Here is a 27,319-nt window from a genome sequence, read left to right on the forward strand (position 1 = left end):
TCTATCTGAAGATGAGAGAGAGTCAATGGAGCAGAGTCATACAGAGACACTCAATAGGAAACACTGAGCACTAGCACATGTCTAAATAACAGTATGACTCAAGGCTTCACAGAAAACAAACTCTTTCTGCTGGGATTCAAAACTTTGAGTTCTCCTGGGAAAAGGATTCTTTTTTTTCTTTTTTTTTTTTTTTTTACAGTATCTATGTCCTAGTCCGGAAGTAGATACCTCCATTTAGTCAGCTTGATAGATGTAATTCTTCACAGGCTCTGTTGACTTGATCTTATGTCTTGGTTTATGTCCCTGACCATAAAGGTCTGGTGCTCTTTGTGACACCCTAGGATATCCCATTTGAGCTTTAGCTGCAGTTCAGTGGGGAATCGTCTTCTGTAAGACAGTCTTAACAGATGTCTCAGATATTCCAGGACATCACAACTATTATAGATGCTGATGTGTGAGCAACTGAAGGGAACTTTTGATCTCTGCTGTCTAAAAATAAAGGTTAGATGTTTAGCTTAAATATAGACACTTACATGTACACACCTAAATTTAGGTTTCCTAATTTCAAATGGAATCCCTTCTCTAATTTCAGATTAAATTGACTGCACCAATTATACATAAAATGCAATTTTTTAAAGAGAGTGGATTTATGCTGCCAATTCACAGCATACATCATGAAATACCTGAATATTTTTCCAGAAATTGCTCAGTATCTTTGAGTAGCATTGTGAAGAAAGTATTTCATGTGCTGCTTCTTAAGAAGCATTTGTTAATGTTAGGTATCAGCCTTACATTTTCTGTTCTGTCAGTTAATACCTGGATGCAAATTAGAAAACATCTCTTTTGTACTCAGAATTCAGTTACTGGATATTGTACCCTTACTGCATTTCTGCCAGGTCACTTAAGTAAATTATTTCTTCTGTGATGTAAAAATTGCAATCTAATTTCCATCTCTATTATTGTCTGGCTGTATGTAAATTTGTTCATATAAAACTACTTGCTACAACTATTTGTATGAAGATAAATGCCACAAAGTCTATTTTTTTCCAGTATGTCATAAGAAGGATGAAATATAAGTTGTGTAGGTTCCCAGTTACTTCACATGGCCATGCAAGTAGCCTAACAGTCACACACTGTGAAATTTAAGGAGAAGATGCAGCACCCTCACTTCCCTTTCCCCTGAGAGTCAAGTTGCATGTTTCAGATAATTGTCACTTGTCTTTGTAAGCAAATACCCAATTGCTTAATTGACTAAATGGGATGTCATACATATCTAAGCAAACGGCTATATTTCTGCACATAACTTCAGTCAGAAATATGAGTAAACTTTTGTAAATATAACTGATGACTCCAACATATATATTTGGTCCTTTAAAATGTATAGTATCATACACAATCATGTATAAATCCTGAATATTAATCTTAGCTGAATTTTCTTCACAGAGGAAAAATAAGATCCATTCCTACTGAAAAATTTGGAACTTTACAATCTAAAATCATCTCTCTGGGTTGATTAAATGAATATATTGTTCAGTACTCCTCATGACTAGGGAGGGTAGAAACTCTTAAAAAAATCTTTCAGATATTCTCAAACCAGACCAAGCACTATCCCACTCATAAATTAAAAATCCCAATGGTCATACAACAGCTAGACTTTGAGCCAAAACAGACATGATGATTGGACATAAATTTAGTATGAATCAGTTTCTTTCAGCAAATTCTGGATTGTTTGGGACCTCTAAATTAGCATTGGGAAACCTAACTAAGAGCCAATTGTAATATAGCCTGAAAGCAATAAAGGTCACGCCATCCATGGCTACTTCAAGACAGAACCACTCAAAGCAGAAAATCTAAAGGTCTAAAAGTGAAACATGAGTCTTTTTGGTCACTGGCTCACAACATAGCTTGTGAGCTTGTTGTCTTATTGGCCACAACAAAAGTAATCTGGCCCTATAAACAAGACACAGCACCTGCACAGGATTTTTCAGCTCCACAAAGCTCATTCAGACAGCTAGTTTTTGTCTGGCATAAGGGTTTTGTAAAATATATCTTACAAGAAATTCTGATATTTAATTTTTTTTCTTTTGAATGGAGGCAAAATGTTGAAACAGCCGAAATACAATGGTCACAAAAAATAAAAAATATTCCAGAACTGAAAAAGTTGGTATGAAGACAAACTAGGACCCTATGTCATGACAGCACTTAAAACTTCAACTCTTGAATGTTCTACCTCTTTTCAGCCGAGTAACTTCTATGACAGTTCCTCTGGGATATATACTTGATATCCAGTAGTCAAGTGCCCTCTGTGTCCTTTAGTATCCACCAGATACATGCTACTAAAACTTTTTTCTAAATAGAAGTATATGAAAAATTTCATAACCCTGAACATTATTTTTTACATGTAGAAAACAAACACACTAGCAGAAAATAATTCTCACTACTGCCCACTCAATATGCCTCACTCCTCTTCTAGGGAGAGACTGGTAGGGAATAAGAAAGTTATCCAGTATAAAACTATTCTATCGTTGACATTTTCTCTGAGACTACAAACAAAATTACAAGGTAGGAAGAGTTGTGGGTAGGGATTATGAATGAGCTGTGATTCGGGGTAAATACCACATTTTAACAAAAACTAAAACAATTATCAACTAAGTCCTGCCACAAAGGACTTCCTTTTGCTCATTCTCTTCCTGGAAAGACAGCAATTAAAATGCTTTCAGATGTGAACTTCTTACAATAATCACCTTCCTAAATTAAGGAGGTTTTAAGGTCCCTATATGTTTTTATACCATCACCAATTAATTAATAATGATTAATTATTAACCTGAGTTTTAATGCAGGGCAAGTGCTGAATTCACTAGTACCGAAATGTCAATCAAAGCTGTCTTCACATATATGAAAGAGAGAATAAAGAGGCTACAAAATACCTGCTTCCCTTTTTTAATAATTTTCATATAACCTACAATGTCTTTTTCAGGTTTTTCAAGGATGTGGCCAGCCTAAACCAGCACCTGCCCTGAGATCTTCCCGTTCTGTCCCTGAAAACTTCAATACCAGGTTTAGACCATATAACCCAGAGGAGCGACCTACAACTGCTGCTGGCACAAGTTTGGATAGGCTGGTAAGGCAAAATATATTCCATTTTTTAATCAGTAGAAATTACTTGGTAATATAGTAGAGGAGTAGTAATCTGACAGTTTTTTTAGTAATTTCATAATCACTCTATATAGTTTCTATGCCAGCTGTTCCAGCATTCAATTCTTTGTTTTCTCCATTGGAAATGGTACAGAATTGCATTGTAGGAGAACAATATGACTCAGGTTTTATGTATTAGAAATTTTAGAAGAGAATAAGCTCTTCCCTAGAGGCCAAAAAACATTTGAGGCATGGCAGGTACTTTGCAGTATACATTCTCTTTGAAAAGTGTTTTACAGCAATATTTCTTAATTTTTTCTTTTATTTAAAATGTTTTTAATGTATTAAAGCAATTTTTAGAAGCTAGTTCTTTAACACATAAGCTTGTAAAAGCATATTGATTCATTCCACTTTACTTAATTATAAAATTACCACTGCTTTACTTCCATCCATCTCAAAAAATTGACTTTTATCAGTTAAAACTTACAGTGATCATTAATCTTGCTTTATTTAGTCAATCATTTTGAAAACAAGACTTCAACATAAGATTATTTTCTTTACTACCACTCATTGGATTCACATTTCAGACTTCGATGTTCCTGCTATTTATACCTCTATAGACTTATAGTGGGCTAATTATTATAGCTGTTAATACTGTCTCAGCAATCATCTTGAGGTAAAGCCAATGAGCAAAATTAAAGAGCTGTAAAGCATCTAAATCAAAACAGATTGGATCACACACCTGCCACTTGCCGAGCTTATTGCCGAACACTTGCACAGCATCAGTCCATCGCTCTGTCTTACTAAAGAAAGTCGTGCTCAGGGCTGTAGCAAGAGCAAGGGGAGAGGAGTCACAGCTGGAAACAGCCACCGTTAGTTGGGGGAATGATGTTTTCATGAGCTGCACTCCCGCTGGGTGCCAGGCAGCTGCTGGCCGTGCTGGGGCACCAAAATGTTTTGCTATGGTTCTGATCACAAGCCTAAAATACCTAGAGGTTTCTCCGACACACAGCTTAAATCACTGAGCGAGAACCTAAATGTACTAATTCAGATAAGAACCTGGGTATCTTCTTGGCACCATCGTTCAGCAAATTCATTTGACGATCACAGCAGTCTTGCACAGTGCCAGTCTTCCCAATTGCCTCTATCTGTGCTGTACTCTATCCATCTATTGTATTCTGTCAATCTTCACGGCAATTCAACTGGAAAATAACATGGCATTTCTAGTCAAGAAATGGGATTACCCTGTAGCAAACTAACGTTTGTTAATTTTCTGCTCATCTAGAAATTGTATAGCCTCATTATCCTACAAGGAGAAGCAGAAAAGAAGATGTTTACCTCCATTGTATACTTAGGTCTTTCTACCACAGCAGGTTCATAACCCAGTGTAGCATCACAGGCTAAAAATCTGGCTGGCAATATTCAATCCCTATTTGACGGGATCTTAATTTTACCCTTTCATTTTAGATGCAGAGAACCAGCCCTTGTGTATTGCTCAGTGCAGAGGCCTGGATCTTAATCTAGAATTAGCCAAGTGAAATGGAAGGTCACCAAAGCCTGCAGGTTTCAAACACGTTCTGTCAAAGCTAAAAGTTGCAAACAGAGGAAGTGGAAGGAAGAACATCAAAAGGAAGGCTGGTAGTACAGTTCAGCTTGGATTACTCTCCTGTTATAAGAACAGCTGAAGGATTTTTGCAATGAAAAAGACAGATTTAAGAGACGTTCCGTATTGACATAAGGACAATACTTCTAAACACATCAATATCCTTTTTAAACTACAAGCTTCCAAAATACTGAGAAGCATCCTGAATAAAGCAGAGATGTGTCATATGCTTCCAGACTTTAAAGGCTGTAACTAATGAAAATTGCCAATGCAGATAATCCTTCATAACCCCTATTACTTGTAGACTTTCAAAGTGGAACTTGTCTTTGACTTTAACTAGGTATGTTTGTGCATTATTTCAGAAAAAATAGGGAACTCAGCATTGCTGCTGTTACTTTACAAAGTATTCAAGCCAAATACCTGTTTGTTTTTCTTGCTGGTGATATTTAAAATAATAACTATTTATGATTTGTTAGCGATGAGCATTGGTATCAAATCTATCTCCAAATGTCAGTGATGCATGCGTTATCTCCTTTTGGGCTAAGACCAGCAGTCCCTCAAGTGAGAGATGGCCACTGACCTCAGCTGGAGTGAGGAAAGGCTGTTTATGTGGATTAGAGCAGAAGGCCTTGTTTCAGAGCTGTAATCCCTTAGCAGCACTTGGGAAAGGTCACTGCCTGCATCTCACACTAGCTTGGGTAATTTTCTCCAGAAGGATATAAATGCTGCACTCCTGCCTCACAGGAACACCTTTCAACCTGCCTGCATTAGATCCTTGGCATTTAATGTGCTGAATCATTCCCTGAATCACACATCTCTCTTCATTAACTATAGACAGAGCCTGGAGGACCAGCTTCATTCAGATCCTCCTAACCATTGCATTGTTAACAGGACGTAAGGAGATCCCACTCACAGCAGTTTTCCAGTCTGCACACCGACCATTTTCTATTGCTTGCTTAATACAAACGTACAGTAATATTAGCATTTTGATAGTAGTGTCAAACTGTTAAAGCCCCTTTTGATTATTATAGATATAACAAATCTTTCCTTATGAGTCAGCTGACTGTTCAGTGTTACATTAATGCTTTTAGAAGTCTATTCTGGAGTCTGTATTCATAAAACACTGTCAGACCACTTAACTTTAAACTGTCATCACACAGTACAAACATGCAGTTATGTAAACCTCCAAAGAAGTGACAAACAGTTCTGCTTCCATCTGTCTTTGACAGCATGTCCTCAGAAGAGACAAAGTTTAGAAAATATTTCTTCTGCATTTCAGTCTTTCACAAACATGTAGTATATCTGTACCAGTTTTTCTTTACTCCTGCTTATACCCCTATTTATAAGCTTAAATCAGTTGAGCATATTTTAGCAGATGTGTTGCACAAAGCAGCCCTCATAAGAAGCCTACACTGAAATCACCAGGTACTGAACCCATCTAAGAAAGTGTTCCTTCATCCTTGCCTGAATTTATGTGATTAATCTAGCTATTCCATTCCAAGAGGAGAGGAAATGGTTTCCCTGTGTTATTGTTATAGCTGTAACCAGTAACACTCAATAAATAAGAGATAGATCAAAATAGATTGTGATAAATGTGAAAAAATATCCCCTGAAAGCAATGGTATAACTGGTTTAAAATGCATCAGATGTATTTAAGAAGTTACACAGAGCTTGAGAGAGTTGTCCAAGTGTGGGTGTAAAGCACCATCTAAGACATCACAGAATATCTGACACATGGGAGCAGCAGATAATGGTACAGGACTAGAGGAGACCAATATACTTCTGGAGCAGTTGTGGGGAGCTGAGTAGAACATGCTGCAGCAGCTTAAGCAATTAAAGATAGAATTCAATCACATCTTCACAGTACAGGGCCTAAGTCAGGCTCTTTCTGAAGTCAATGGACAGAGACATACATCTTTGGAGAGTGATTCACCCCATCTGTCACAGATTACGAAATGAAAGGCTCACTGAGATAACTACATGTAGATATGCAACACTGAGATGCCTCAGAGTATCTAAAACAGCTAATTGAGCTGGCAGATAGGACAGTAATTTGGGATGCTCATGCCCTCCTGGACTAGCAGTTGAAGGCAGGGTAGAAGACCTTAGAGGATGCCTACTATGTGGCATCCAAGTGGGAGAACAGAACTGAGCCCCAGCTATCCTCTGCAGGTCTCTCTAAGTGGAATTCAGCTACGTAAACATAGTCACCTATTTGAGATGCCTAGGGTCTTCAAGATGCCCAAATGTGAAAAAGAAGTTACAGGAGACCTAGCTGGAAGTAAGATGGAATACCTCAGAGCAATTAAATTCACTTGCTATGCCTATATTTAGGTGACTGGATTCCACCCTATTTCTCTACTGACTGTAACAGAAGCAAAAAATGAGGACTTTTCTGATCCATATAGATACCTATAACCAGTTGTCTAGATTTGAAATCTAGATGACTGTAGTTTTTATTGTTAACAGAGAGAAGTAAAGGTCTTCATTCAGTTGTCTAAACATAGGTTTAGGCAATTGAATTGAGATCAAATATTTCTAAAGCATGACTCATCTCATCCTAAAGTATGTTTAAACAGCTCAGAGAAATCATTCCATGTCCCTGTACTACAAAGTGCCAAAAAGTGACAACCTTAGTCTAGGCATCTAGCAATTACATCTAAAGTTCAGTAAGATAAATATTGTCAGAAATTAAATAATTTTAACGAACTGAGCTCAGCTGCTTTTGTGGAGCATGATCTAAAATTTCTCATTTAAAATCAACTGCTTATAAAGACTCGTTATCTTCTCTGTGGTTGCCTGTTTGGTATAACCTGTGGTTTATTTTGTTTTGTTTTGTTTGTTTTTCTGTTCTCTGAATCTGTTTCCCTCTTGCTTCCCAGAGGACTATCTGGAGGACAATGCAACATGGTGTAAGCTTTGGTATTCTTATTCTTCACCTTCATTCCCATTTGTCTTTGTACAATGCTGGGCAAAACACTTAAGTTTCATCTTCACCATCTTTACTTTGTGTGTGTCTTGTAGGCTAAAATGCTAGCAGTTCTTCCTGTAATTTTGCATTCTGGCTGATTTAATTCTGCCCAGCCCTTGCTGCTGTTCCTTCCAATATTTTTCTCCCACCTGAAGGACAATGCCTCACCCCCAGAAAGGAGCATATGAATTCCCTCAGAGAACTAAGAGCTGGCATTAAGAATCCTCGTGGTCTCAGACCCAGCATATGCATGTGCAGCAGTGCAGACACGGTGGTGGCATTTAGCTCTGGGTCTTGTGCCCTGAGACAGCACTGGAGTGATGGAAACAAGCTCCCAGGCCTTCCTGGGCTCACTGCCTAGAATTGTCCCTGTCTTGCTGTCTGATCTTAGGGAAACCACTGAGCTTCTCTGTGGGAGCTTGATGAAGTACATTCCCTTACGCTTTCCAGCTTCGTAAGTTTTTGCGGATGTTAGAGGTCCCTGGTTTCAGACAGAAGGCCTCCTCGGCAGGGCTCAGCACAGCCCATGGGGAAGGCAGGAACGCAGCACCACACAGATATGTATCATCTCACTTGTGAAGTACCTCAAAGCATTTAGCTGGGACTGCTTCTTAACAGAACTAATTAGTCTACAGGGAGCACCATGCTGATAAAGCCATACTACCTCCTGCGTTTGAGCTGCCTCAAGTACCTCTGTATCCACCACATCACTGTACGGCACAGTGCTGCCTTAAATCAGCTGGAATGTCTCCCAAGAACATACTGCAGCCTGACCTGGCTGGACGTGTATAAAATAATTCCACATTTTCTTTCAGAAGGACACGGAAGCTTTCATGATTTTCCACAAGGGAGCTGATGCACTATTAACCATATAATACATAATGCACATGCCTACTATGGAGATAGGCGACTGAGAAATTGGCCATGGCGTTTTGCAAATGATTTACATTCCAGTACAGTATAGCAGCTGCATAGATAAGTGGATGAGCGTGCACCCAGTCTGAAAAAGAAAACCTCTCGTGCTCTTTACCGTGTGGAGGGGAATATATTGTGTCACATTTTGTAGGAAAATGTTCTTTTACCTTCCCTCCTGCTCTCCTTAAAATAAAAGTAAATAAAGTCTCAATTTCCATGAGGAAAAGACCCTGAAACATTTTTTTAGGAATAAAGCGGGATGTATTTTAAGTGTCCATTCAGTCATACTTTTAATAATTTTTTTATTACATTGTGTAATGATTTTTGTTACAATAAAAAAATGCAATAGTGACCTAAGAAATCTGTTGTGAACACTTCCTTCCCAGTGCTCCAAAACTACATAAAGTAGAAAATATGATTAAAATAAAAATTTAATCTGCTTTGCATTTTAGCTATAAAAGACTAAAATTAACAGGACAGTATACTATGGACAAAGATCTGAATTGCCCAGGCAATCCTCTGGGACACTCCCGAAAGTGGAGTTATGTTTCAGTTTTGTTAGAATCCATTTAGTCCGGAGTCTAGAAATGTTAAATATATGCAGTGGTAGCACAATTTTCCTGAGATAGGTTGCTTATTCTCAACATATTATTTCTCAAGAGGTCCTAGAATAAAATCCAGTAGGTATAAATCCTACAGGGTTTTAAATACCGAGATTAATTTTTCAAACACTTTCTACATACGGAGGTCATAGGGAAAGATATAAACAATGAGCTGTAAAAGACTTCATGGCTCAGGAGGTTTTGGTCACACTCTTAGGAGTGAAGATGACAGGCTCATGCAGGTGTTTTAGAAGCCCACTGACTTCCCCCAGGCTACTCCCCCCTGCAACACTTAGATGCTGTGCTCTTGGACATGCCATTTCACCCTGTGTGATGTTCATCAGCAGGTAACTCCTGTAAAATGTAAGGTGTACAGCTCCTCCCATTTTAGGTTTTGTGTGTTTAAACAGTCCTGTTTCTTATTAGCTGCCTGGATACAATACACACAATGAATAAATATGTTTTACAACATTTGTCGTGGTCATTTGGTGTCAGATTTAGGATTTGCTTGGTACTCGAAAAATAGGTGTTTGCTTAGTGTCAAGTTTTATTCTCTGTTCCTGTGTCACAGCAATATCTAAGTAAGTTTAAGTCTGTGTGATCGCTTTTTCCCTTGTGGTCAATATCAGTTTCAGATGGCAAAAGTGGATGAATGATGGTGGCTGTCAGAACCCTCCTGGGAGACCTGCCAGAGTCCAGTTTTTAAAAACAGCAATATTATTCCATCCACCAAGTGAATGGTTCTGCGTGCTGCTGTATCTGATGCATTGCATTCCTAATGTGTGTGAGGTGGTTATTTAGAAAGAGTTTTATTACAGCGGTTACCTCTGTCTTCAGGTGGAATGGGTCTGCCTGCTGTTCAGATCCTGCTTAGTATAAGCAAGGAAAGACCATTTTCCAAGAGTAACAGGAAGGGCAGATCTCTACCTTAATTAGGTATGCAAAAAAATGCACAATCTTGATTACCATGCAGTGTCTGCCTTACCTGAAGAGTGAGGTGTTGCCTGTCTTAATGAACACGGTGACTGCTTGAACATCTTCTAAAAATGTACCTGTTAGTACTAGTTGAACTTCCTTTACCTGATGTGTGTGAAGACCCACTGAGAGTCATCATCCCATTTCCAGGAAAGTCTTAGGGGTATGGCTGGTATTATGTATCCCTGTTACAGAGCTGGGGATTACAAAAGCTGTAGGCAGAATGCACTCCTGATTACTAGGCTTGTCTGCACACATTAAGGCAAAGAAATGGCATAGTCATGGGTCTTCAGTTGCTGTACGTTGAGAAATTATGTGATTCCACATATGTGATCACATGTGTGATATGAGCTTGGGTATTAGGGTCTGAGCTATCACCTCATTTCTCTGCTAATTTATGGAGAGAATTAGGCACCTCCTGACCTTGCTTAAGATACCCATTTGGAGATTACACAAATCTGAATTACCCTCTGAATTACCCATTTCTCTCCACTGAGTATGAAGAGAATCTGGATGATTACCTCAAACATCCAAATTGTAGATGTCTAAATGTAACCGTAATGCTAGCCTTTGGAGTTAGGCTCTAGGAATCAAATCCGCACAAAGGTGATTTTGGTCTATAAAATATATTGACAGATAGTTCCAATCATACTTCTAATCATACTCATCATTGAGGTATCATCAGGTACTTAGAAGGGTGGCTAATCTCCAACAAAAATAGTTCATTCAGAAGCTGCACAAGTTTTATTTGATGGCAATTCCCCCTTGTACATCTGGATTAAAATCCACTTTCTTTCATTTGATGTTTTAGCCTCTGCTCAATAAAGACTAGGGGTTTTTTTTCCAATATACAGAAAGTTTGTATTATCAGCTTCTGGAAGATGAATCCAAGCAGGAAATACATCAACACTGCTCTTTCAGCTGAAAGATAGATCACATTTCATTTCATATGTCTGTGCACAAATCTGCGCAGAAGGAAAAGTGAATTCTTAATGTTCTTGTTAATGCTAAAGAAAGATAGTGACTGTATAAGCAGCCCTTGCACTTTAGCATCTTGACATGAAATTAAAAGAAAAAATATGGTTTAAAAATTGGTAGCAGGGCTTGTGTGCCCACTTGCTGTGCATAAACTATGCTCATTTAGATGATTCCAAGTAACATGACAGTAATGATGACTGACTACCTGCCTGGAAGGTGGTAAACTGTGATGAATTCTTGCATTGTTAATGTGAGTACAATCAACAAGTTCTAAGTTTCCATTAAAAAATGATGTGTAATATACCACCAGTTCATTTACCACTAGAGAATTAGAGGGACCTTTTGTGAAAATTACTACAGACCTTAAAATGCCTTTTCAGAATCAAAGTGAGCTGTGCACAAGTGTGGATACCAACAGAAAGATTAAAGCTTTGGTAATTTCTGAATTAATTGCACATAGTGATTCTCACTCTCCAAAGAGAAATATGTGTCATACTTTACTGGCAATTAGTTTTCTCCACCCTTTTGCAGCGTTTTTTTGTTTTGTTTTTTTTTTTGCTAGACTGCAGCACAGGACACTGCCAGAGCAGGAGTGTGCAATGTCGGACTCCACTTATAACAAACAGTAGGTTACAGCAGACTGAAAGCTCATTTCCCAAGCCAAACATCTCCTACATTTTGCTTTGGTTGTAATAGACAGAAATTGACACTTTATCGACTTTCATGTGTATTACTAATGGTGAGAGGGGAGGTAAAATACAGGGACTAAAAAGGTTTACCTTCATACAAATAGTGACCCTTTTGTGAACTTTCTTTAGTCAAAAACAAATATTTTACATTAGGAAAGATTTCCTGTATTTTCCTCCTGGTTTTATCTCCCATACCCCAATCATACCTAAGTACCAGCTGAGGTTGTTGGGATAGCAATACTTCTATAATATAAAATTATATATATATTATTTATATAGATATAATATGAAATAATATCTTAAAATATAATATAATAATAAATAATATAATAAATAATACTTCTATAATATTAAAAAAAATATAACAGCTGCCTGTAAACAGCAAAGCTTGAGTGGCTAGTTACAGACAGCCATTGATGGGAAGGCCAAGATGTTTGATAATACTGGGGAAGGAGGAAGGAAAGGATTCATCATATCTAATTTTATCCATCATCAATTAAAGGTTGTGCATCTGTTAGCTGACCCAGCAGCACTTTTTGGATCCTAAGTCTGGGTGTAAACCCAGCATCATCACAACTCCACATCAGGGCAAGATGCATTGCTCCCATATTATCACTCCAGATACTTAGTCACCATGGAAAATAGGACAATACCTGCAAGATGCTTCGGCAGATCCTACTCTGGGCACTGGTGTGTACTGAAGTACACGGTAACAGCAAACTCCAGCTACAGGATTAGGACTTAGTAGTATGGACTCCCTCCACATCTGGTTAAGAAAACAGGCATTTTTGGAGCATAATTCCCAGTCTAATGTAGACATCTGTCAGAGACCGCATGAATAGCTCCCTGGAAGTGCCAATTTTTCGATGTCAACTATAAAGAACTTAGGCTTGGCAAGATACTTAGCTTACAGAGGGCTAAAGCTGAGTTAGATTAACCCTTGCTGAGCAACCAATACATGACTTCTCCATGAATAGCCCTATTGAAGTGAACATGACTGAGGCTATTGGAATTTAGGACTTAGGTGTACTCACTGGAGACCGAGTCCATGCTCACAAGTTCACCATGTTCTGATGGCTTTGCGATCTGGTGGCAGCAATCATAAATGACCATTGTGTACATGTCTTTGTTGGTTTTCTTGGGTTTTCCTGCTTCTGCACTGAATGTATGTTGTGTATGTGTCATTTCTGGTACATACGAAATGTGTCTTATTCCATGTCTATAATACGGGTGCTCTGTGGAGTTCGGTTTGTTACTCTCCCATGGTAGCAATGAAGTGCTAGTCAAGGTGGTCAATAACAGGCAGAATTCGCTTGCTGAGACAAAAGTGCCTCATGCTAAGTGAGATGCCCTGAATTATCTATGCATCTGCAAATATCTAACAGATGCGATAAGGGCCTTGCAGAAGTTCTTCAGTCTCCTGGATGCTCCAGAGGACTCCAAAACAGCATTAGATTCATTTATGTCTGTACTGAATGAGGGATCTAGGAGCTACTCATAAGATCCTAAATTAGACCAAAGTGAGGCAGCTGCCACCTGAATAACTCCCTAGACTCCACTGACTAAGAGGACACAGAGTTTCCAGAGAGTCATCTAGGGCCTTCACGTGAGGGTCTCGGGGATGGTGGAAGACCTACTGGAGACCTGTACTGGCATGTGGAAGAAAGAGAATGCCTCCAAAGGCAGTGGATGTCTGTGTGCAGGCAACTGAATCCCACTCCAGGTCTCCACCATCTGTGGTGGGGTTCTTTGACACACAGCTCACAGGCCAACAGCCACACTGAAAGCTTATAAATTCAGGCAAGACTAACTCGCTGCCAGAGCCTGATGGACAACTGACATTACTATTCATTTGTATGGGAGCAAGCCACATTGCTGATACACAACCAGCTCTTAACCTTCCCTAGGACAATTGCCTTTGCTTTAAAGTGCTGGGAACTTTGCTTTCCTATTATATATTTGGACAGCACAAATTCTATCTAGGAACTCAAATGAAAACAGACTGGAATAAAAGTTGGTTTTCTCCTTAAACATTTAAGCCCATAAAAATTTCCAGTACATAATAACTGTGTTACCTAAGTAACCGCTACAGTGACTAAAGTCAAAAGCTGATTGCCTGAAGTGCATTGCCTTTTTTAATATAACGTACCTATGTGCTCATATGTTAGCAGTGTGATATATGTGCAGAAATAACAGGAATTTGAGAAATGCATTTTTCTGCTGAAAAAAAAAGCAGCAATCACCTATAAAAAATTCACTGCATAATAAATGAACCTGAAAGAAACTTCCACAATAACATAATGAATGTTAATGGGCTTAAAAATCATAGAACATTTATAATCTTAGAAATAATATCTACATACAATTCCTTTCAACTGCTACTCATTTGTTTAGATGAAATCCAGTTGACCACATGGAGGTATCTAACCCTACAGCTAGCCAAATAATGTATCCTTTGCTGTCAGCTGAGAAAAATAGGTGCTTTCAGGGCACAGTTGATCTGAGCTACTTTAAAAATCTCTATTGGATTAAGATACACTTGCACCCTTCAGTTCCTGTTTCTCACCATTGACTGCAGAAGAAGAGTTCATAGCTCAGACATGGATGATGACATCCTGTGAGATTAATTTCATTCTTAGACTCTGTCCCATGAAGCTCATGGTCTACAAATGTGGATAGACTGTGAAATTACTATCACATACCTTGACGGTATTTCTACTCCATTTGTTTTGGCAACAAGGGGTCACCCTGCACCAGGCATTGAACATGTATTAAAAACATGTTCCTGTCTTGAACATCTTAATGAGATGTTTCTTTCAGGTGTTCTTTTCTTCTGAAGTAGAAGAGGCAGGGCTCCCAGTCATTACTGATTGTCTCTGTATGTCCACTTGCACTATGGGAATGGAGTTATCCGGAAAAAATAATCAGCTGTTTCTGTAAAGCATGATCTTCATAACATCCAAGTTAACAAAGTCTGAATTGGCAACCTGTTTGCCTCACAAGGGAAAGAGGAGAAAGTTTACATATCCTTCCCCTTATCACTTATGCCTGGGCAATTCAGTTCAGATTACACCTCCAAGTGCAGAGTAGTGGAGAAGCAATGCTGTCCAGGGTACAGGACTCCTGGAGACTGTGAATACCTTCCTCTTTGTGAGCTGCAGAAGACTTTCACAAGTAGTGATGGGATTGGAAAACCATGGCTGTTTTTAACTGCAACCCATCTCTCCCAGATTATAAAGCCCGAACTGTTGGGAAAGAAAACAGAACAGCTCCTGTATCAACCCCACTTGCTCCCAGGCCAAGTGGAGTTCATCCAGGTACAAACCTTTGTTGTTAGATGGAAAACAGTAAATTCAGCTCCACTCTGCCTGCAGAGATGGCCTAGCTTCATCACACTTTTTATCAAATCACCATTTCCTTGATAAAAATCAGTGTGGCAAAACTGAGTCCCTTAAAAATCTCTTTTATCATTAAATCAGCTGGATACAGACAGATAGGAGAGGGATTGACTAGAGAAAAAACACTGCCTGTGAAATATGCGGCAGCTCATTCAGGAATGTGACCAGCTGCAAATTGACATAGCAATGTCCTGGGACAAATCCCTGGAATTCTCAAACTAGTTGTGCAAGTACTTCTACAAAATCTTATTTCCCACAGGTTGTAATGCTGATTTATTTCTGTGCTAAAATGTGAAATAACACGGCTGGCAAATACTCCTTCAGAAATCTGGACAACAGTTAATGATATATAGGGACATATTCTTCAATGTCATTTGTTCCTTAATGTCTCCCCATGGCAAAGGCACCACAATCACTTCAAGGCCACTCATCCCCAACGCTAGAACACTCTCTTGCCTTTCTTAGCAATTTGCTTTGTCAGAGAGAAAACCGAGATTAGAAGGGCATCATTGTAAGGAAGAGATATGATCAAGATATTTCTGTCTTACAACCAGTTAAGGCCTCCTGGACCAAACAACCAAGACTGTGCGCTCACCCTGGGATATGAGCCATACTCTGCTAGTACTCAGTGGATGCTAAGGACACCAGCAAGCTGCTGAACTTTGCACCCCAAGAGGTGCCTGCACACACTCTGGAAGCTCTCCCGCAAACGCAAGTGAACTTATTGGGACTTTCAGGAAGGGCTCAGCTGCTGCATGTTGACCACATGGCTGAGTTTAGACCCACACCTACTTATTTTTTCCCCATCTGAAGCACTAGAGTGTCTAGTGCTTAGGAAGTCCAAATTTGTTTTGCATTTGTTCAGGTAGCCATGTGCTAAACCAGCCAGGAATGTTTTGGTATTTTTTCACTATCAATAGTGACAAATAACAGGATTAACAACACTAAGGTTCTCTTTAAGATTTATTGCATTTCTGAATGCAATTTTATCTGGTTTTGAGACCTTACTCCACTAGCTGTTGGCTTACTGAAGTGTTTTCTAACAAAGAAAGCAATACCCATGCTATAATCTAGGCTAATGACAAACTTCCAGCAAGAAGTCCAAGGCTCAGCCTTCATTTGCACAATTCACCATTTAATTTTAATGGATTAAATTGCATAGTCAGGGGAAATGTGCACTGATAAGGACATAGCTGTGAATGCTTCATTCTTGCTGCACTGGTGGAAGTTGCCATAGTAACTTATCAGGATAAGTTAATAGAGCTTTGCCTGTTATCAGAAACCAGACGGAGCAAAGAATCCCAACTACAGATCTTTAGGCAGCTGTTAAAAGTCAGATTGAAGTTGTGCTAGAGGTAAATAGGGAAAGGGTCTGTGAGACAGAAATCATAGGCATAATACGTTGGTATAAAGGAATTACAGAGGAAAATGGGGGGATGAGGCAGAGCAAGGAGTGTTTTAAATGTTTATTACTAATATTTAGATGTTTTCCTGGTTTAGAAAGTATGTTTATATAAATAAAATTCTGATAGTCCATATGGTTTGCTCCATTCCTTATGTGGCTACCATATCATATTTGATTAGTCAAAGCAATTTTTCTTCTTTGCTCAGCCTTATGGGGGTCAGCCCAGCATAGGAAAATCAAATTGTCACAATTCTCTTTCATACACCATTTTTTACAACCTGCAGGAACCTATGCTCACTTTCTTTTACAGCTCCTAACTATGGCTGCATGGTGATTTGGGAAGGAGAAAGGCAACATGACTTTCATGGGCTAATGTGAGGATCCATGCTAGGCTAGCAAAAAAAACTTGTTACGTGGAGTATGACAGCTTCCACGAAAGAGATGCAGAGCAAGGTGCTGGATTTTCCATTGAGGGCACCCTGGAGCACAGGGAAGAGTGGAACAGTACGGAGAGGCCTGAACAGGTTTCCCCATAATGTGAATATACAGGCAGGAAGGTTCAAGGTGGCCAGAAATTTCAGTTGTGGGAATTGGCTGTATGCTTATATGCAGGTTCAGGGAATGTCAAAACTCTTGAGGCCTTTGCTTGGGAGCACAAAGTGTGTTCTTGCCTCCTTCTATCTCCAGTAGCCAAAGAGGGCAAGCAGTAAAGTTTTTCTTTTTCCTGTATGTACAGTTTTGAATTTACCTGTACAGGCTTTGGGTGTGTAAGGCCATGACGACACAGCCAGTGCAAGAAGGTGCATAGCACCCTACACCTACTGGCCTACATGGTAAGGGACAGCAGCACAGCACTACAGCCCGGTAAAGATATCCTACAGCTCAGAGCATGGAGCACACCACGCTGGCTGCCACCATGGCAGCAAGCTGCCACTCTGCACTGCAAACTCAGGGCAGGGAGGCCAGAATCACCAGCCTCGGGTAGCTCACTTATGAATATATAAGGAAAGCCAAGAGGTGCTTTTCACCAACACAGTCACCAGCTTTTAGCCTTTGGGGTGCATCATACAAGACAGCTCGAGCTAACTTTGCTCTTCACTAGAAGAGATACTAATCCTGAGAAGATCCACGGGCATCAGATGAATTTGAATGTCAACAAGCTAATCAGAAAGCCCAAGGTTAGCCTGGCTTGGGAAGGTACTAAGCATCCATCTAGTTGCCATGAAGAGCACTCATCTGCACATTTTTCTTTTGGTATTTTGCCAGGTTTTCCTAAGTAGGAAAATAAAATGAGATAAAATTGCTAAAACCACCTTGAAAGGAAGTGTAAACATCACAGAGATTTGGCTTGCATAGTACATTTCTCAAAGCATTGGAAGCCATCTGTGGGATAATATGAGGCAAGTTACATCTTCTGAAAATAATTGAACCCAAGAAGCACGTTAACATAAAAGGAGGAAGGGTAAGCCAGTTCAGATAATATAAAGTCAGTCTACCTCTTCTCCCACACCTGATTACATTCAAATATTTTGTGCATTGAAAAAATCATGGGACTTTTTTCTTCTTTATTTTTATGGATACAATCCTTTTTAGGGTTCCTGACAAGAGAAAGGATCTATTAATCTAAGAACTGTGCAAACACATAGCTTTTGCACCAAACACTTGAGTCAAAAATTAATTCAGATCCTGATCACCCAAGCCCTTTGCCATCAAACCATATTGCCTTTGAAAAGCAGGCAGGAGATATCAATAATGCAGATCATTCTTGTATGTTTCTTCTTTATCTGGTTTTGTCAGAACTAGAAACAGAAATAAGCAAATAAATGAAATACAGTAAGCTTCTGACCCAGTCTGCTATCTCAGGTTGAAGCAGAACTGCAGCTGTATTTTACAGATTTCAAAGGTTCAGAAAAATTAAGTACTACAGTTTTGGGGTGGTTCTGAACTGCATTCAGAAGTGCAGCCTTAAAAAAAAAAAAATCAAAGCTCAGTATCTCCTTGCTTTGATGTGTAACACTGCAGAAGCTGGAACACAACTGTAGGCCCATATAGTCCAGGCAAGAGTCCTGGAGAATGTCACTCCCAGTTACAGAAAAACTTGCAGAAGGGTTGCTATGAGAGCAGTCTACTGATTGCTGTGATGCTTTGCATCTTTCCAGTTCTTTTTCTTTCTTCTTTTTCTGCTGTTTGAATAACAGCTTTTGGCTTGTCTGCTTACATATCGTAAGCCAAATCTTAAAGAAGTTGTAGTCACAATGGTAAAGTTCTCCTGCATTTTAATGGCATAACTTGTAACTTTTCTTGGTTTGGTTTGGTTGGTTTTTTTTTGTTTTTGTAAGTCTTTTGACACAGCTTTGCTTTCCTCTTGAACCTGCAGTGGAGTTCTAATCCTTTGCTTTTTCCATCACAGGCTGTAGCTATGCGTACGGTAGCCGAGTTATAAATTCAGCTTCACAAGCAGTTGTACTGTAGAATAAAAAAAGACGGGCAAAGCATCTGTAAGAAACAAAACTTGTTTAGATGTAAGTGCCTTTGATCAGCATATGTGGCAAGGGCAAGCGGAAAATGAATAGGCTTATCTTAAAATATGACATAGTTTAAAAGTGTTCTCTTTGCACAGCTGAAACATAAGCAGTGTAGGATCAACGTTAGATGTTGGCTATGCTGTTCTACAAAGGAGCCTGTAGAAATTGCGCTAACTGATCACCATCAATGAGTTTACTTGCTGTATGTCTTAAAACACAGAAATTGAAAAAGCATGTAAAACCAAATACAAATGGATGAAGAAATTAAACTACAAAATGACAGAAAGAAGACAGGAAATGTGATGACCAGTATACGCTGGTTCAACTAGTTGTTTAAATTAATATGATTACATATGCAGCCTCAGGAAATAAAAGCTCCCATTCCCTTCAATACAGTTTACAAAGTTTTGCTCCAGTAATGAAAAATGGAAATTAGCCTCTCCAATGAATTATAGCAATTATCTCTCTGCTGGGGCAAGGCAACTCTGAATCCTGTCATATTCCCCCAAGAAATGAAGCACTGTATGCTGTTATTCACCACACACCCCAAGAAATTCAACAACATTTTCTTGTTATTGTTTCTCTGAAGCACAAGGGTGCTCAGCTGCCAGTCATTTCAGTTTTCACACTGTGAGTAGCCTTCAGCTTCACTGGGGTGTGTTTGCACAGGGAGCTCTCTGTGTACGAGCAGCAGGTTGACACAGAATTAGATTGATTTCTTACGCTGTTACAAGGCAGTGTTTTATTCGTGGATTATCATTCTGGTTAAAATAAAATCCAGGTTGTTGCTCGCTTACAGACCTTAGCTGATTTGTGTGAAAGCAAACTGGTAAAAACCATACTTAAAACAAAACCATTTCTTTTCTGTGCCACTTGCCATGGGATGTATAAAAGGTAAAGCCAGTGTTTCCTTGTTAGTAGGACCTTACCTAGATTTCCTGGCTGTTGTTAGGGTTAGGGCTGTTGTTATAAAGATGGCATAAGTGATGTGTCAAAGTGCAAGGACTATTACTAAGATTAAATCCATCTGTACTCATTCCTCTACAGAAAGGAAAGCTGCGAGTACTTCATTTTACCCTACATGTACATTTTCTCACACAAAAAATATTGACATTCAAACTGCCTCAAATGCATTTTCATTCAAAACCATTATCTAAAAATTGAGGAATTTTCCCATTAAATTATACTTGAAATGAGAAAAAAGTGAACTGGTGTGGGTAAATAACACTCATCGCAGTCTCTTATCTCTTGGACTTTTTGCCAAAGAAAAAACATATTTAATGTGTCTCCTCTTGCAAAATTAAGTTGATGTTGACCTATATTAATAAAAACTGAAATATCTTGTCTGGGAGATCACTGTTGAGGGATTAACAGAAGCTCTTCATTTGTCATGCAACACAACTATGCTGGAGCATTATTTTTATGCAAGACGTTATGCTAAACCAAAAGCATTTGGAGCATCTGGGATGCCTTTATCTGAATGTTTTCATGTGATGAAAGTGTAGATTTATTTGTAAATTTATAACATATAGGTATATCACATATACATATATCTGAGGTTTTTGGATTTGCAGACTGAAAATTTCGCAGTCTAAACAGAGATGTTTTGAGCACCCCGGAAAGAAAACTTTGAACATCCCATGTCTGTACCTCCATTCAACAGAGAACAACCTCTACAATTAACTGTTTAAAATGGACAGAGAATGTTTTCTCTCTTTGTTTTGACAGTGATAAACTCTTTGCATCATGAACAGCCCTAGCCATAAATCTCACTTAAGGCCAAAGCTGTGCATCATCTCATTGTCAGTATTCAGCCATACCACCCTGTACTTGCAGGCTCTGAGCCTGAATCCCAGGATTCATAGTCACTCATAAAAATTGCATCAGAAGCTTTTGTCTTGACACACCAGGATGACCCTGATTTCTGAAGGCAAGGCAGGCATCATCCTTCAGGGTGCATGTTCCCAAATGGTGGCTGGGGGAGCTGCCCTCCAGGAACCATGGTGCACCTGTGGCCATTGGCTAATCAAGAGGTTTATAACTGCTGGGGGGGGGGGCGGGAAACAAAAAACAAAAAAAAAACCAACAAGCAGAAGAGTTGTCTGCCTCAGGAATTTGCACAGTGCATTGTACTGTAGAACAGGGAGAGCTGAGAAAGAGTGAGTCTGGCTAATTTCCAGTTCATTTCCATGATACCTTATTGAAATGAAAATATGCCTAAAAGCTGCACAGTGTAGAAGAGAGGCAGACCCCTGAGGCTTTCATCTGAGGAAAGCCGAGTCTTTCTAGGACAAGACTTCATCCTGCAGCCGCTGTTTTATCCCTGTGGGTCTACTTGTTATTACTGCCCATGAGTAACCTAGTGGCAAGTTGCCATCTCTTTCAGGTCTCTGGTTTTTTCCCCCCTCTCCTTATGCAAAGTCTTTAATGGTTTCTGATCGCTCAAGGAGATATCACTGCTCTTTTCCCTCCAGTTTTGAACTTTACAATTAAAAATGTGTCATGGGTCAGCTCTGTGCTCTGCAGTAACAGAATAAAAAGTCAGCAGCCAGCTCTGAGCTAGTGTACCTCTGCCAACCAGCACTGTGCTGCACCACAGGAAGCTGCCAGCTTGGGTCCTAGAGGCAATAAAGATATTTTAGCACCATTCTGCACCTCTTGACCTGCCTCTCCACAGGACTTACCGGTTCAATTGGCATGGCACTGCCATTCAGCCCCCAGTTCAGCAACAAGCTTGGCTGGGGTTATCTCAAGGACCTCTGAGTGCCATGACGTAGCTGTGCCCCTTGTTCATCCTCTTCCCCATTCATTTCTCTCAAAATAGCATAGGGGTTTCTGTGTCAATTCTTTCTCATTTATAGCTTTTATGTCTCCTAGAGGGACATATTTCATGCTGTTGAGGTTGCCTGTTAGCAGGCAGTTCTGCACCCAAATCTGTATTGTCCCGGGCCTGGTTTTGATGTGTCCAGTTTGATGTGTAAACTACAAATGAACTCACACAACTTCAGCAGACTAAAGCATAAAGATGAGCCCAAGCTGGGCATCTAGGCTCCCTGTAATGTCAGCAAAGGCAATCCCATGGCCATCCAGTCCATGTACTTTCTCAGGATAGGTGGAACTGGCCTCTAGAAATGACTACAGTGGCAATCCAGGCAAGCTAGCCTGAATGTTTTACTTTTCCAGTGACTAGACTTAGGTGAAATGAATGCTGCTTGTACTGAATAGCAATAACATACAACAACAAGTATCAGTTCTTTAAATGCCTTAGCTCTCAACAGTGCCTTTAGAGGTAGTATGGCTGCGGCTATGTTGCTGTCTTAATCATGGTGGGGACTTTTCGCTGGTGCTGTGGCCAGATGCCTCCACTTGCTACAGCATGGGTATCACCAACAGGCTGGCTCTTTCCATAGTCTGAGATACGATTACAGAGCTCCAGGCTTGGAAGAGCCCTGTTGAAATGTAATGAGCTGAGAACGTGGAGAAACTGTGGTGCTAAATCTCTTACCTTCCCAAGCTTGGTGGCCTCATGAAAACTGTTTTGGGGCATGGTGCCTTGCCTATAATAATTCCTGAACCATGCCAGAAAATTGGTCTGGGGCACTGGCCCATGCCAAAACTGTTCCTGGGACCGATCTCCCAGTTTAGCTGTATGGATAATCAATCTCCAGTGGGTCCAGGAGTGTTCCTGGTACTCATAACTTATTGAAGAAAAACCTAATAGGCTAGGCCACAGAACATAGGTGCAGTGAAGTGTGCTGTTAGATCCCACATGCTTCAGTGATGCTTTTTCTGTCCTGTGTTTCTTCTTTAACAAAAGAACCAAACAAGTCAGCAAAAAACCCCAGCAAAACAACCATCCGTAGATGAAAACTGTATGCAGGGATCTTAGTCCACAGATGCAGAGAAATGGGGAGAGAGCAGCAATGATCTCCCTAGTGTGAATAGTGTAGGATTCACTAGAAAAATAAAACTGCAGAGGGACAGATATCTGGTGATTTTGAAAAAACAGATTTAGCCCAGTTATATCAAAGTACTGGAGAGCATTTAATAGGTCATCAGATAAAGAGTGAGGAAAGTAAATGTACTGGGAGCTTGTGAAAACACTACAGAATATTCTCCCAAGCTAAGGTAGACAACTAAGAGTTTTGACTGCTAAAATAAAAAATAAAATGCAATTATTTCTGAATATATGGCTCAATTATGTAAATCAAAAGAGCACTGACATGAACAAGAAACTAAAATTACAATATTAAGCATATGAAATTAAGCAACCCAAAGTGGTTATTAACAGAGTCTGATTTGACATTAAAATACATACTAGAAATTACTTCACCACTAGAATTCACTTTAAAAAAATTGCAGTGTGATGCCATTTAAGCAACACAATTACTTAAATAGCCAGAATCCCCATACAGAACTTACGGTTCAAGGACAATCTTGTAGAAAATGTAAAAACGGTGTACAGGTCACTACAAAAAAACCCACAAGAATGATACTGTGAAGGCAACAGTTCACAGATGACAATACAGAACACCTCTGCCTGGTAGTTTTCAAAGAGATAATCAGTCAGTTTTGTAATACAGCTTAGCAACACATCCCTGTTATTTGAAGTGACAACACTCAGCATCCTGCTTTAAAATCTTTTTCTATACAACACTGAGAAAACCTATATTAAAAACTTTAAGAATGGAGACAGATTTTTAAAGCTATGTAGGCACTTCTTGTTCTTTAATTTCAAAAATAAGTATCTGGCCTTCCTAGCTGGCTGACTGACCTCATAGAGGTCATAGAGGGATTCACCATCAAAACAGCATGTTTCCACACAACTGTGGTCCTCTATATAACCTTATCTTCCTGTGGGAGTCTGTGCACACACCAGTGATGTCTTGCAGCATTCAGTGTTTTTATTGGTAGAACTCAGTATGAGTTTTGCAGGTAGCACAGACTGGTCACATAAATATTTTATAGAATAGAACAGCCCAAGAGAGTGATCTAAGCCACTTATGATTTTAGTCCATTTAGATAAAACATGTGTTGATAGAGCCAGATACAAGGTCATGTATCTGGAAACAATGACGACCTGCCAGACCTAAAAAATGTGAGACTATCTTGCAAAGGAAATTCTTAAGAGAACTGAGGAGACAGCAGTAAAAGGCAAGGTAGAAACTTCCAGCTGCTGCAGCAAAAAAAGTTAGCCATCACACATGCAATGGTGAGGAGTAGCTAAGGATTTATGTCTTTGAACACAAACCGATGCGTCTACCTATATCACTAAACAAAAAGGACTGGGATGTGATCAAGGGCTGGAGCATTTACCACTCACACCACTTACATGTTAATTCATTCCCCATCACAGTTTTGGCCTGCACCAATAAATACCCTCCAAGACATGGACACAGTTTGAAGGATATCAGGAACCATTCCTAAAAGCCAGTAGTCAGGGCACAAAGTCAACCCACTTTTGACCTCTTAATCTAGCACATTCATCCAACACTACCTTAGCGTCTGCTGTCCTAATATCACCCTCAGAATATTTTGCCCAGGTACCTGGCACACCTCAGCATATGTAACACATGGGTCATGGGAAACCCTAGGCCAAGTGCTGTGTAGAACAGATGCAGGGCATGTGCCACTTGGCATCGGGGCCAAACTCTTGAGAGTATGCATTTTTTAAATGCAGACTTTTAACAAGGATGGTGAAAACTCAGAACAATGTGAGCCATATGTAAAGGGCTAGGAAAATGCCTTACAGTGAAAGACTTCAAACTTCTCCTCTTAGGTTATCAGAAAAGATCAGGAAGTGACTTCCTGGCTGTGTGTATGTGCCTACAAATGGAAAAAAATCCAAGCACTAAAAAATTTCATCTAACCAAGAATACTAAATGCCTATAGCTGGATGGTGAAGTTAGAAAAACATACCTTTGAAATAAGGCATTTGGTTTAACAGTGAGGATGTCTAAACACATGAGCAGACTCTAGCAGGGAATAGTGAGTTCTCCATCTGCCATTTTCTGGTCATTTTCCATCTTTAGTAAAATTCAGGGGCAATGGGTGAAAGTCCTTTTGCAAGAGGTTAATACTGTGTTCTGTCTGTCTATAACATCAACAAATCCAGGGCTGTTAATTCAGAAAATAAAGAGTTAACTGAGAATATTCTTTCCAGCAGAATGGATGAAACTTGAAATAGATCTTGATAAAAGGTTCACTGCTTATATATTAGTACAGCAGATCCCAAAGCAATGTGTAATGTGTTCTTGGCACAGTATACAGCTTAGTGAGCAGTGAAGCAGTGACTATATTTGGTGCTTTTCCATTTTTCCAAGTGAATTCAATAGGTCACTCCAGATAAGAGTGCATCACAGTAATCCAGTCTTGAGTTGACAAAAGTATGTGGCAAGGTTTTATTGAAGCGGTTGCATTTGCCTTTTCAGGCATAGATGGAAATATTAATTGGGGCTATAATTGCAAGCTAGGCATACAGGAGACTCCTAAGACCTTGTAGCACATCTGAATGGCCACCTGCCACCTCCCACAGTGCAGCCACACTCTTTCAGTTTTGATGCTCTTATAATATTTGATAGCATTCACACCTGCTCTTCCCAGTTCACCCAAGCTGTCTCAGGTGATCTGTAATACATCTACAGACAGCTAATCATCTTCCAGCTGTCTCGCTCATGGGGCTACTCCATTAGTTGGCTCATTGCACCAGCTGGAACCAATGGGACAGATATATGAAGTTTCACCAACGTGCTGTGTGTGGGCCTCCCCATGCCATTCACTGACTCCCCCAGTTCCATTTTGAGCTAGCTCAGTTGTTTCTTTATTGTGCCTGTAATGCAATTCATTCAGAGCTGGAAATAATCCCCAAGATAGAAATAAAGTGCTTGATTTTCATATTTCAAGGGAGGGCTGCTAATTAGGTAAAAATCTCACACCATTTTATTTATATAGAAAGCAAATTTGATTTTGAAACCACTGAGAAGCAATAATCACAGAACTTTATGATGTCACTGTTTAAGAGATATTTTTCAGGCTTTATTTATGACCTAATTTTATACAAACCACCTGCAGTGTTGTGGGCATACAGCAATACCAACTAAGTGCAGGGAAATCAGATGCCATCTGAAAAAACTCATTTGCTGTGTGATCACCATGGGCTGGTTCCAATAGAGGACTCAGGTACTTGCAAGTTATGTTGCACAACACCAAACTTTCAAGCAGCTGGATCCCAGTGTTGAGTCCAAAAAACTGAGGCAAATGGAGTGGCATAGGAAGCCAAAGAAGCTCGGAAGTATGACTTAAAATATGTGTGCTGAGTAGGTGGTGAAAGTGCATTGACAGGTAACAGAAAATTTAAGCACTGGAGTACATCCAAGCCTGCCTTGTTTTTGTAGCCAAATTGCCTTCTGAGGGCAGAAATATACGTTAGGGCTCACTGTTTCTGCTCCAAGTACAACTGCCGCCATGCCATAGCAATCACACACCTCAGTATATAATATACCAAATACACTAACAATGGTTCAAGCACTGCCTTGCAGAGTGGGGGACATCCCCACCATGCCCACATTTCTAGCTGGCCAGGTTCAGGTTGCTCCACCTTCCACGGGCAGGACTTCAGGGTAGTCCTTGAGCCACACCTGACTTTGCTGATTTGTGTACTACAATCACGGCACCTCAGCCCAGCTCTCCCACTCATCTTTTGGGGCCAGGCAAAGTTGGTAATGCTACACTGGAAACAGCAGTGCAGCCACACTGGTTCTCATCCAGGTGCCTGTAAAAGTTTCTTCTATGGTGACTATGCCTCTTTTTAAGCAGGCCTTGAACTATTTCTGAATAGCGGTACTAAACAACAGAAGAGAGATTAATATCTTGCTGAAGATTATTCTCCCTCACACCCCAACTCCAGGCCCAGGACCCACTTTCCATTCATCCATTAGCAGCAGAAGAGTTTTAAGTGCAGGACATACAGCTCTGCAGGGCAGTTGTACCATATCTCACAGCTTACGTTGGCTATCAGTAGCCTCCTGTCACACATACCCCACACAGAGTCAACTTCCCTCTGTGTAAGGTCTAAAACAGAGAGCAGAGAACCTCTGGGAAATTAGGTAAATTTCTCCCAGGGA

At 39.8% G+C, this 27,319-nt stretch overlaps 1 protein-coding gene across 1 annotated transcript in view; it reads left to right on the plus strand.

The window, feature by feature from the left end:
* The window catches only part of GPC6 (glypican 6), a 774,486-nt gene that overhangs the window by 703,389 nt on the left and 43,778 nt on the right, over positions 1–27,319 (plus strand). Inside the window, exon 6 of the mRNA XM_037377910.1 lies at positions 2,978–3,121. Within this exon, the coding sequence (XP_037233807.1) occupies positions 2,978–3,121 (144 nt within the window). The remainder of the gene's footprint in view (positions 1–2,977; positions 3,122–27,319) is intronic.

Source organism: Falco rusticolus, chromosome 2, assembly GCF_015220075.1.
Source record: "Falco rusticolus isolate bFalRus1 chromosome 2, bFalRus1.pri, whole genome shotgun sequence".
NCBI lineage: Eukaryota > Metazoa > Chordata > Aves > Falconiformes > Falconidae > Falco > Falco rusticolus.